At 37.5% G+C, this 12,834-nt stretch overlaps 1 protein-coding gene across 3 annotated transcripts in view; it reads right to left on the bottom strand.

The window, feature by feature from the left end:
• The window catches only part of clec16a (C-type lectin domain containing 16A), a 53,553-nt gene that overhangs the window by 39,598 nt on the left and 1,121 nt on the right, over positions 1-12,834 (bottom strand). For all 3 annotated transcript variants that reach the window (XM_026165479.2, XM_080300958.1, XM_080300957.1), the window contains exons 3-7: positions 12,100-12,233; positions 10,271-10,419; positions 7,060-7,165; positions 1,866-1,989; positions 1,572-1,746 (exon numbers count right to left, since the gene is read on the bottom strand). In XM_026165479.2, the coding sequence (XP_026021264.1) occupies positions 1,572-1,746; positions 1,866-1,989; positions 7,060-7,165; positions 10,271-10,419; positions 12,100-12,233 (688 nt within the window). The remainder of the gene's footprint in view (positions 1-1,571; positions 1,747-1,865; positions 1,990-7,059; positions 7,166-10,270; positions 10,420-12,099; positions 12,234-12,834) is intronic.

The raw sequence follows: 12,834 nt of genomic DNA, 5'->3' as shown, positions 1-12,834 counted from the left end.
TTAAACAGTGTTTTAACTGTCTAATGTTCAACTATCTGCATTTATAACTCATAATAATTACGCTTTCACCTGGAATATAATCTTTTCAGCTCACCTTTGTTTTTTTATAGATATGTTAGGGCTGTGTGATATGACACAACACACTGGATGATGAAACATTGTGCTGTTGCAAAACATGTTGCAATATTTTTTCATTGCTTTATATGACGATTTGCAATAGTCACCACGGTGTAAAATAGTATGCAGAGTTTATGAATGAGAAGCAAAAATTAGCTGTCAGGTGCTCGAACTAAACTTTACATTTAAATGTTAGAATAGGCTTTCTCTGTGGCACACCATATAATAAAGATCAAGATAACTAGTCATTACAACTTGCATTCATAAATATATATGGTTTCATGCATTGGTCAAAACACTCGACCCCAGGTATACGATGCCCAGCTGAAAACACTTCACACAAGCCGAGTTGCCTCATTTATATTAGGAGTGTCTGCAATGCAGCATACTATGCAAAAGATATGTGGAAGAACAGAACAACACGTCTCTGAATGAACTTAACAGTGTGCTAGGACACTCTGCATTTGAGTCAAGTTTCCCGACAACCATACAGGAGCAGTAATGATAGCCAGAGTGAAGAGTGAAGTTGTGTGTGTGGTCATCTAGTGTGTAAATCTGGAAGGGGTGGGGAACTCCAGGGCTCAAGGGCCGATGTCCTGCAGGTTTTAGGTATCACCTTGGGTCAACACACTTGAATCAGATGATTAGTTGTTTACCAGGACTTTGCAAAACTTCAAGACATGTTGAGGAGGTAATCTATCCATTTAAATTAGCTGTGTTGGATCAAGGACACATCTAAAACCTGCAGGACACCGGCCCTTGAGGCCTGGAGTTCCCCACCCCTGCACTACGGGATAATGCCACATAAGGCCCATATTTATTTCATTTTTGATTATTTACTTTAAATGTAAAAAAAGAAATAGTACTTTTCATACGGTGATTACATAACTATTCACTGAATTTATAGAAAATGCATTATAATGATATATAGTGTTATTGGGATAGAGGGAGAGAGTATTAAAAGGCTTACTGACCAATCGAAGCACTTTACACCACACATATGGGATACTTTCTATGTTCTATGTAATTTAAGATTTTACCAAATCATATGCAGGCACAGAAGACCATGCAAACTCCACATGGAAAGGCCCCTGAATGGTTTGAACTCAAAACCTAGTGGTAACCTCTATGTCACCCACACAGCACCACCTGCACAAACTGGCAAATACCTAACCTAACCGTAACTTCTAACTCATAGCTTTTCTGAGGTGATCAAGCAAAACCACTGGTTAGTCATTAATCAAGCTAAGAAAAAAAAACTACTACTGCAAACTGAACATTTTTCAACTTTTTAATTTTTCAACTTGATAATTAGCTTCGGAACAGAACCGTACTACACTGCATGTGTGAAATGAAAGGAGGAAACCACTTTAACACAACACACACTTCAACTTTGAACCTGTGAACATCAGTCTAACCAGATGTATTCAGAAATGCACTCCAGAGTAACGTACCGTCTCAGGACTGACCAAAGAGTAAACATAGAGTGGCAGAAAGAGACGGTTGAGGAGGTGGTCGGTTAAAACGTCATTAAGGAATTCACAGTTGATGATGAGGATATCGTTTAGGTAGTGGAGGTGGTCAAGGTGCTCTGCTACCAGGTCACTTAGCTTCCCCCTGTTTTTATGTCTAAGACAGACAGAAAATAAATAAATATATATAACATAGAATAATAAGCATGAGCCAGATCAAGGCTTCAAACAAGGACACTGCTGACATCTAGAGGCTACAGTGAGAAAAACACTTACTCTTCATCCGTCTGTACACACTTGTCCAGTTCGATGACGTGGCTGCCGATAAACCAGACCAAGTTACTGAAATATGGGACCGCGGTCTTATCTCGAATGTAGTGCAGCATGTGCTGGTTGTCCACTAGAGAGAGTAGAGGCATGGAGAGTTATTATCAAGGTCAGTTCCACAAATACAAAGACTCATTCATGTGTACACAAAACATGTGATCCTCGAGGAATACCAGAATATAACCAGATAATTATACACATTTAAAAGCATATTAAAATTTAAAAAAAATTAATTATTTTAAAAAAAATACCCAAAGAGTCAAAATAAGGACACAAATTGTCAATCCACTATCAATAAGGCCAGATGAATTTCCCTTTTATATGTTAATTAGTCAAGAATAAAATGCTTTGCCAATCAGTTTTTGCTCTGTTTAACCCAAGCTTGTGGCCTGAGCTTTCCAGATGCACCCTCTTGAGAGGTGGCCAGTTTAGGTAAGAGCAGTTTTCACACATTAGGTGTGTTTACATATGTTGGGATTACCACTGTATTGGTGGAATGAGTGTTCATCAAATGGGTGCACAGTCTGATTTCCTGCTTTAAGTTATGCTATTCAACTGAGGCCTGCAAATTTAAAGAAGGATAAAAAAAGCTTTGAAGGATGGGCCTGACCTCTTCGGCTTGCTCCTAACGTCTGCTTAGAGAAAGGCAGCTCCAGGATTATTAGCCACAATTAGAATTTGACCGATATTTTTAAGGCTAATATTGACACTGATATTTGCTGATATTTTATTTCTTCCAGGCAAACAAAACAGAAAAAGTTTCCTAAACATCTGTTATTAGTAAAGAATCATTTAAGTTGTTAACATTCTACTTGGATCATTTGTTCACGTGTTTTGTCAAGAGGCAGGTGCAGAGTGCCCTCTGGTGGCCAAACTATGAAACATCAATGCTGAAAGCATGCCTGAAAAGTATTTCTCCTCTGTCATTACTACTTAAACATTACATTTATTGGTCATTAAAAATGCTGATACTTCTGGATCATCAAATAACTTTTATTGATAAATCGGTCAGTCTTTAACCACTGCACTGCCTGCAGTCAGATTAGATTGAGGCTTAGCCATGTCTTGGGGAAGAATACTAGAAAATAAGAAACTATCTGTCCTATTGCTGTAATAATTTTTATTTCTATTATATTGCGAGCCTTTCAGTGTTAGAGCGCAGATTTTATTTGGGGCAAATATACACAGAACAAAGTGAATTTGTTCACAGTTAACTGGAAGGTGAAAATGTTTTTTTAAAACCTGACAATGCAATCAAAGTTCTGCAGGTCTGCTTATTTAGAGAAAAAAACTTGTTTAAAAAAAATCTGGTCAAGTCAATATGGTTTCTGGTGCTTATGGGTCTAACTGCAGAACTTTAACAAGCACAGTTACACTGAACTCCTCCAATAATAGACTTTTTTTGTTTTTTGTTTTTGTTAATTTAATTTGAACTTTAACATACAAGGGTTTTTCAGGGGAAAACAGACAATCAAAAGAAACACAGAAGTAAATGTTCTTTAAGTGTTGACTTAGGTGAATGACAAAAGCAACATCCTGTAGTAAACACCACCAGTCGAATTATAGTAACACTTTTTCATGGAAAATCAAAATGCAAATAAAACCACATGGTTATTATACTTCCAATCCAGACAGGTCAAATTGAGACAAGTAATGCATGAGCAGCCAAATTAAATTCATGAATTACACAATGGATAGGGAGACACTGACTAAATAACCACAGTGATCAAAACTGTTGAGCCCATCACCAAAATAAAAACCAACATGTGGGGCTTAGCTGAAAATTAGGTCGTTGGAACAACAAACCCAAGAAACAAAATGAGACTGTTTTTTACTGCATGAATGAAGTGGATGATACAGAATGATTGAAAAGAATTATGCTAATACTCCATACATTTAGAACAAATACACCATTAGGAGCAAGCAGGGCAGGGTAACAATTCACATTAAAGCTCCCCCCAAAACCCCCAGACTAAGTTAACACTATAGAGCTGAGGTGTCTTGACATCATTCAACACATGAAGAAGAGTAACTGTAAAGAAACTGAACAGGATACCAAGCCCTGAGAAAAAGACTGAATGAATGGAACCAACTTACATGAAACTGGAGTTAGGCAGATGGGACGCGCAGAAAGAGGAGGAAGAGGGAGGGGAGAGACAAAAGAGGAAGAGTGGTTGTTGATAAAGGAGAGGGGGGGGGGGAAACAGACACAGGTTCAATGTGAGTAAAGGGGCGGCTGTGGAGGGGTGGAGGCTGGGAACGACCTCACAAACATTTATTAAAAAATAGCAAGGGCACACCTGGAAAAGGAGTTGCATATGTAATGTACATATTTAAAACTTGTTTTGGGATTTTACGGAGGATTATGTGAACAGCAGACACTGAAACAAGCAGCCCCCACCCCCAAAAAGAACAGTTACATTACTTGAAAAATCAGCGCAATAAGAAAACTTGATTCTACGCAATGACTAAATGCTTTGGGTTCTGAATTAAATCCTTTTTCAGGTGGCCATCTGTTGCAAGGCATGTCCTAAGGAATCATTAAGGAGCATCAATACGAAGTAACCTTCACTGCAATATTTTTAGTGTTGTGATACTCTAAAAATCCAACTAATTACAACTATTAAATCAGCAAAGGCTTTTCCACAATTAAATTATTATTATGCACAAGTGTAGTAGGCAGTCTAAAATTCAGATGTTGTGGGTGGTCCCATGACAATCTCACAGACTTGAAGTCAGAGTTGCTACATTAAAATGATGCTTTTAAAGATTCCTTATTAAAGCATAGCCCGTGGTCAGTTTAGCAATGACACATCCCCTTTAATACTACATTGCTTTATAAATGACTTTTGTTCTTATATTGTTCAAAAAAGTTGTACCTTTGGGAGTTAGAATCAGGATGTTATGGACGGCGGAAGAAAGCCATGTTGTACAGAACAAAGTGTTACATGCGGGACGAGACGGACAGATACGGACACAAAGCAACAGCTTGTGAGACTTTAAAGCCTTTACACTGAGCAGCTGTTTCATTTAAGGTGGCAATAAGCATGACATGTACAGAGAAGCCAAAACCATACAAGGCAATACCAGCTTCCCCTGCAATGAAATGCAGACAGCTTGGACGCACAAGGATCGCACATTGACGGCAGGAAGGAGAAACACTGCTGCTGAAAAAGCTGCTGAAAAGGTGTCGATGTTCAGACTGCTACTGCTTTCTGTAGTCTTTCTGAAAGACCTGCAGCCCCCCGCATGACAGAGCTACAGGTGAAGGGATTTCAACACCTAACTGTGCATGGTGCTGGACTGTGTGAAGAGTCTCTTTACAGTATGGTGATTGTAACGTTTATTCTACCACGACTTATTGTGAACTTTAACCCTGTGTGTTGAAACCTCAGGTAATTTTATTAGAACCAAAAAAACAAAAACAAAAAAACTACAACAAGTCTGCTATTTTGTCTAATTTAAATTTTTACATCAAAATGTTTCTTGTTTACTTTTAATGAAATCTTAAGTGTAAAAGCATTCAATTAGCTTTCCAGGGACTATAAAGAATAACACGAGAATCTTAAAAACGTTAAGAATAAATAGTTTTAGTTTGCAAGTGTGGATAAAAAGTTCTAATATTCATATTATCATATCCAGTTAGAATTCTATAAAAAGTAAATGCATGTCATGGTTATAAATAACAACATCGCTTGGACAAAATCTTGTAATGAATAATTCTCCTAAAAAGGCTAATGCGTATAACCAGGAAGATACCCAGACCTTGATGTGCATCCACATTTACAAAAAAGTTTGGATGATGTACAAAACGTAAATAAAAACAGAATGCAGTGATTTGCAAATCTTATAAATCCAATCTTATTTTATTCACAGTAGACAGATTCAACCCGAACACTAAAACCGAAAAGTTTAACTCTCATGAAAAGCACTGAATAATGTTTAATTTGATGGCAGGAACTGATATCAAAAACGTTTGAAGAGGGGGGAGGTAAGAAGCTGGTAGAGTAATTGGTGCTACAAAGAAACAGTTGGAAGAACATTTTGCAACTAATTAGGTTAATCAGCAACAGTTTAGAATTAAAAATGTGCAGATGCAATAATGTGCACAAGAAAAAAGCAAAACAAAATAAAAAAAACCCTTGTTAATAAATTTTTGAACAATTTCAATGTTCCTCAATGGAACATTAGTCTTTAAATATTTCACCATCTACAGCAGTGGTCCTCAACCCCCAGGCCTCGGACCGGTACCGGTCCGTGAGTCGTTTGGTACCGGGCCGCGAGAGTTGAGGCTTAGGTGAGAAATTTATGGTTTTCAGGGTTTTTATCGGTTTTCAGCGTTGTTTTGTTATCGTTTTTATCGTTAACTCGGTTTTCCTGGGTCTTTTCACGTGTGTTATGAATAAATCTTATTTTTTTCAGTACCGGTACTAGTTTTATTTTGTTGTATTTATCCGCGACACCTTAAAGACCGGTCTGTGAAAATATTGTCGGGCATAAACCGGTCCGTGGCGCAAAAAAGGTTGGGGACCGCTGATCTACAGCACTTAATATCAGAAGATTCAGAAAATCTGGAGAAATCTTTGTGTGTGAGCGCCAAGGCCAAAACTCTGAATTCGATGCCCGTGATCTCCGGGCTCTCAGTCGGTGCTCTATTAAAAACAGGCATAATTCTGGCCTCAGGAATGCTTCCAAAAGTCACTGTGTGTGAGCACAGTTCACAGTGCCATCCAAAAACGTGGGTTAAAGTTCTATCACGCAAAGAAGAATCCAAATTTGAACAGATATGATACAAATGCCCCACATTTTGAAACATGTTGCTGCCATTAGCGTTAGAATATAATTATTGGTTTATGAGATCTGCAAATCAATGCTTTCAGTGTTACCAAAATTTTAGTCATTGTCCCCAATTATTTGCAACTGGGGTTGCATGTTGACCCTAAATAAGCAACAAAACATTAAAAGAAAGAAAATTTGCCAGACTGCTTTTTAGTGTGTATTTGTTACAGTGTTACCTGTCAGTCATGCTCATGCACCAGAAGCAGCAGCAAGAAGAGGGAAGAACAGAGAAAGGCGGTCCCAGCATCCCGTGAGAGTGTGTGGATGTAAGCAGCGTGTGCACGTGCGTATTCACGGCACTCACCTTTGTAGACGTTGAGTGTGATGGTTCGGACTGCGATGCGGACCATGCTTTCAGGGTGGTTGAAAAACTTAATGGCCTCGGTGTACAGGGCAAAGTCATTAGTGTGCTGTGTGTGGGAGACAGAGAGTGGGCGCTGGTGAGCAAGACAAGGCACTGCACCATTTTGTTCAGGATGCAAATGACCACAGAGAGAGATAGAAGGCTGCTAAAGGAGACAAGAGTGCTGAATTTTGAAGGTTAAAACTTAACAGGAGCAGTAATCTTATAACATTACTGTTGTTTTAATGAGAAAATACTTAAAAAAAAATACAAAACACTGTTTTGTGAGATTCAGAGGGGTCCACTACAAAGCTAGATTAGTAAGTTAGTGAGCTATGTTGATTCTAAAATCAAGAGCTTTCTGTATCATGCAAGTGGCTCTCTTTCCCACTGGCTAAATCACTGTAGAGTTTCGTTTTAAACTGGCTGGAAGAACCACTCTTTTTTATAGATTGTCTGCTGCAGTTTCATATATGCAAACTGTTAAGCTGAAAATCACTAAAACCAATTTGCATAAATTTGGTGGTTCGGAAAATATTTTTTAAATCTTAGTATCCTTGATTCTAATCTGCTGCTTAGTAACAGCTGGAATTGGAGCTACTAGAACACAGTACACACATTCAAATTCTAATGGATTTGACTTTTACGCGCTGACAATCTAAAGCGATTTCTATGTCTCCTTTATTAAGCAGTCTGACAGTAACGTTTAAACTGGATACTATTATAGCTTAAAGTTTCAAAGCTCTAATGTGCAGCTGTCAACTTACAAATAAACAGCACAGCAGAGAGTGCACTCAGTGATACAATTAAAATTAAACTGTTATTTTATTGCTATGTGTGCTCTTCAGATTAATGATTTTCTTCAGCATTAATTTCTTGGCCTTTTGCAACACCGTTGAAAGGTTTTTATTTTTCTTTACTTTGACGATGTCTGATTGGAAGAGGTGGCACTCGCGTGTGAAGAAAGGGTCACATGACCTGTGGAATGCTCCTTTTTATATGAGCGTGCACAGAGCCTTGACTAGAGAACCCAACTTAACAGAGACCTTATAACCACCGTTGTGATACCAATCAAGCCAGCTAAGCTAAAGAAAGCCCAGCTGTGTCAAACGTCCCTCGTAGTATATCCCCCTGGACCACCTCACGTACTGCTAGACTCATAATAACTCATAATAATCTTGTGCAGTGTTGTTTGTTTTGCCATTAACTTTTCAAGTTTTCATCTTTTAACTATAAAATTCTAGTATTGGCATACCAGTTCCAACAAGAAATTTGAACAAACCAATGTACTTAATTCTGAGCATAATGAGCTTAACAGCAGGGACTTCTTCTTCTAACCATAATAAGATTTTAGAAGCTCAACACGTCTCAACATACCAGCACGCTCCATTTAGCAATTCTGCACAACAACCTGATAACTCTGGATACTACTGTTATCTCTCTCTGTGCCAGTGCCCGATTGTCCACCCGACCATTCCTCAGTTGCTGTGACCTCCAGGCAGTCATAGCTGCGAGTCAAGCATTTAAACAGTCACCCAGAATCACAGCAAATGAGGAGTTCTAAGCCTGACACCAAACCCAAACCGACTTTTTGCAATAGTTTTAAAAATGTGACTTGTGTAGTTCTGAGAAGGAGGAAAGCTGAGCAGTTATCAAACGGCACCATCTGCAGGAGAATAAACTATAGCTAAGACTCCAAAATATGAATAATAATGATAATCAAACTAATAGATTAATTTAAAATATTTATATAACATATAATAATATAAACTGCTTAAAAAAGGTTTTAATTATTTTTAGAATAAAAAAATATATTTGACTTTAGACCAACAATGTGTCAAGTTGGTTATTAACACTAGATATTTGTTAACACACAAATTAAAACAAAAATGTAATAGTTAACTTAATAAGACATAAATGTTCTCAGATCTACACAACAGGTCTGGTTTTGGCTTCAGGGGTAACGCTACCATCAACAGTACACCAATAACTTTCCCCAGCACAAAGAGGCCAAGGGAAAGACGACAGATATCACTGAAACATCAGAGGTTAGCAACATCACAAATGAATAGTGTGGTCAGAGTTCTTGGCAACAATCTAAAACCTCATTTGCAAACAAATGACACACAAACACACAATATGTATCATATAGAAAAATAGATTTAGAAACAAGCCCAAGAAATAATGTGTCCGTGCCACGTTCTAAAAATTCAGTTATTTGCTGTGTGCAGTATCTCTTAAATCAATGCTTCTACACAGGAAGCCAGTATTTTGACAGAGAAAATGTGCTGCTGATTTGCAGAAGCTCTGTTTCTATGTTCTGCTGCTAATCTGCCTGTTGGGATAAGCACACTGATAAGCTTTACTGGCAGAAAATGCATGTGACAAATACGGTTCCAGACTGAAACTTACTTTAAGTGTTTTTATTTGTTTAATTGAAGGCATTTCATTTCTAAGGATTGTGAATTTATAACAAAATCAACACAGCCACAAGTTCAAGTGTTGTGCAGTAATTGTGATTATATACACACACAAAATAACCACTCAGATGCCTTATTTTTTCCTGTGCAGTCTACAGCTTCCTCATTAAACCACAAAAACAACACTGCACATGTGGAAACAGCCTGCTCGGCCTGCTGGTGCAGCTGCATGCTACTCTCTGCCCCTCACTGAACAGAGTTCACACAATGAAAAGTATGCCTACAGCAGGGCAACAGGAAGTCAGTACTACAATTCCTTTTGAGTTGATTTGTCAGTGGGTTGCTAAGAGAGTTTGAAAAGTGGCAAAATGTAATGACAAAGTTAACAATAAGGAGGTGAACTGAAGTTTGCACAACTGTCCCCCAAGCACTATTTGTATATAATTGCATATTAAAATAAGTGCATGTGTGTAGTAAATTAGATAAAGTATTATATGTATTCCTTAAAATTACTTACTGAGGGGTAAAAAAAATTCCAGTTTTATCATTTGCAGTTTCAGACAGTTGGCTGATATTACAAATTTGCTTCATTGCACACTGCTTCCATCCTTAGTGTCTTATGTTTCACCACTTCCTTCCCTCCCTCGTATCTCTCATAAAGATATGCAGACACTGAGCAGAAGGTTCTTCATGTTTTGTTAGCCTGTCTTTTTCCTCTCTCACACCATCCCTTCTCCCCCCCGTAGCCTTACCTCATTATAGAAGAAGTGCACGGTGTGGTTGTTAAGTTTGAGTGACAGGGTCTTAAGGAAGGAGATATAATAAGCCATGATCTCCTCATCCGAGAAGTCAAACTTGTGGACAATAATGGAGTTGACGTGGTTGTTTGATAAGAGATAATCTGTAATGAGAAAGGAGGCGACACGTTTAGGGTACAGAGAAGAGATGGCTTTTATTAAGCCTCCAGATTGTCATGCAATTTATCTAATAGCTCAGCATTTACAGAAAATGACAGTGTTAAAAGCTGAAGGTGGACTGATTCATTTCACTACCTTAGGTTTTCTTTCACTGTTATTGGAGCAAAGGTGAGGTAAAGCTCTTGTGGTGACTGCAACACCTTGCTGAAATACCAACTTTAGTTTATGTTTATAACAACCCATTGTGAAATGGACAGTATATAATCTACTAAGATTTTGGTTCCCCAGTAACAGATTTAAAACTGTCCGTGAAGTTGGATTTAAGAAATAAGTGCTGAAAGTTAAAGTTTTTAGAACTTGTTTAGTGCCATCTTGTGCCAGTTACAGACTTACATTAGCTTATGTTACCTAACCACCGTTAGAACCGATAACTCAGTGGAATATAAGGAGACTAAAACTTAAAAATCAGTCTAAGGGGATCACTGTTGTACTGCCCCTCACTGCCATGTATTAGCTGTAATATTCGGGTTTGCAAAGCACTTGAAACCAGCGTGAAGGACAGTCTGTTTCAATCACCAGCTCGACAAGCTCTTATACAGAATGCACTGAGCCGCGTGATCAACTCGCAAATCAGATGTTCGCCAAGTGCAATCAGCACTATTTTATGAAATAAAATAATATAGTTTTTTTTTGTCCATTGCATACATCAACCTATTTTTCCTGCGTTAGTAAGAAACTTTGTTATGTTTGACCATGTGGTAACCTGTTATGTTGTAAACTGTTTAGGTGTGCTTGGGAAAAGAGAGACTATTTTATTGTATAAAACAGGCCTCATTGACTTGGGTTTTTGACTCCAGCTTGCTGGTCCAGTAAACCACCTGTCACCTGAGAAAAACAGATTCTCCTTCACACATAGCTCATTTACAAAGTGCTTTATAAACCTGAATATTGCAGCTAACAGGTGGATTATCCCATTTCAGTGCAGTTAGCCAAACAATGAAGAACCACTTACTGCTTAACAGACAGAGAGTTAAAGTACAAAGTAGAGACTTGGTTTGTTAACAACTGAACATAAACTGTAGTACTAGAAAACATAAGGTAAAAAAAATGGAAACACGATTAAAGTTTATACGGTTGAAAAGAGAATAAAGGGTTCAAGAAGCTAGCTGTGATTATGTTAATTTCAAGTATTTAATTAATGGTATAAAAATCTGTTAAATTGTTAGCAGAAAACAACGGATAAACAACTAAGTGAAAAACAACAGCTTGCTAAAAATGTGAATACAAAGTTGTATATTATTAGAAATGGTTAGCGGTTTAATTATTAACTGTACACATTTAAAGTACATATAGTTACATTAATGTATGGATAAACTGTGGATTTGTTAGCTAACAACACAAACTAAATAGCTAGAAACATAGTCACATGAAAGAAAGTTTTCACAGACTTTATACCGTCAGTGCTTTTTACTGCTTTTACAGTTTTTACAAGGTAAGCAGTTGCAAAAAACAGGAAAAGAGTAAAAGAGAAAAGTGGAAATGACCCCCTTAGACTTCTTTATTTTTCCCTGAGTTAACAGTTCTATTAATAGTTACCTAACATAAACTAATGTCAGTCTATTAGCAGCATTAGTCAGAGAGTGAAATGATGTAATACTACTTACATAGGGAAGTCTCATGGCTAATGTTTTCAAAAAGTATATTGAGGGTCTGGAGGAGCTGGACACACACGTAACGTCCAGACTTCTGACGGAGGATGTTCAAGAAGAAGGCAAACATGTTCTTCTCCAGGAAGAAACTGGTCACAGACATAAGACACAAGCAGGAAAAAAAATTTTAATTCAAGTTGACTGAATAACATACAACCATCATAAAATGGACAATGTCTTTAAAAAAAAAAAAGAGAGAGAGACATTACCCTGCTTACTAATATTATGGTTAGGTGTTTATTTATCATTTTCATACAGTATTCTTAATTTACAGCACTGTGCACTTGAACAACCTCTGAGTGTTGGCTAAAGACTTTTGCACAGTACTGTAATTCTTATTCTTATCGCAGTTGTTCTACTCACTACACCCAAATGCATCTCAGCTGACTCTCACTTTACTTTCCAGAATATTTCAACACTGTTAGACCATCATAATTTATGTGCAGCGATATACTGACTTTCTGCACTTACAGACCGCAAACTTCACCTTTAAAAAAAATGATCTCAGACTAATTCTTTGTTTAATATTAGGTTCTCATTTTAGAGAAGTAAACACCTCAGTACTTTGCATCATAGAAACTGGATAATGTTTAAAATCATCACTTTGATAGCAGAGTAAGATGTCACTTTAACTCCCACATTAGAGTACCACCTTCATATCTGTATTTAAAAGTGATGAATCGCACACTA

Source organism: Astatotilapia calliptera, chromosome 4 (genome assembly GCF_964374335.1).
Source record: "Astatotilapia calliptera chromosome 4, fAstCal68.1, whole genome shotgun sequence".
Taxonomy (NCBI): Eukaryota; Metazoa; Chordata; class Actinopteri; order Cichliformes; family Cichlidae; genus Astatotilapia; species Astatotilapia calliptera.
The sequence above is the reverse complement of the archived record's forward strand: the minus strand, read 5'-3'. Positions and strand labels throughout refer to the sequence as shown.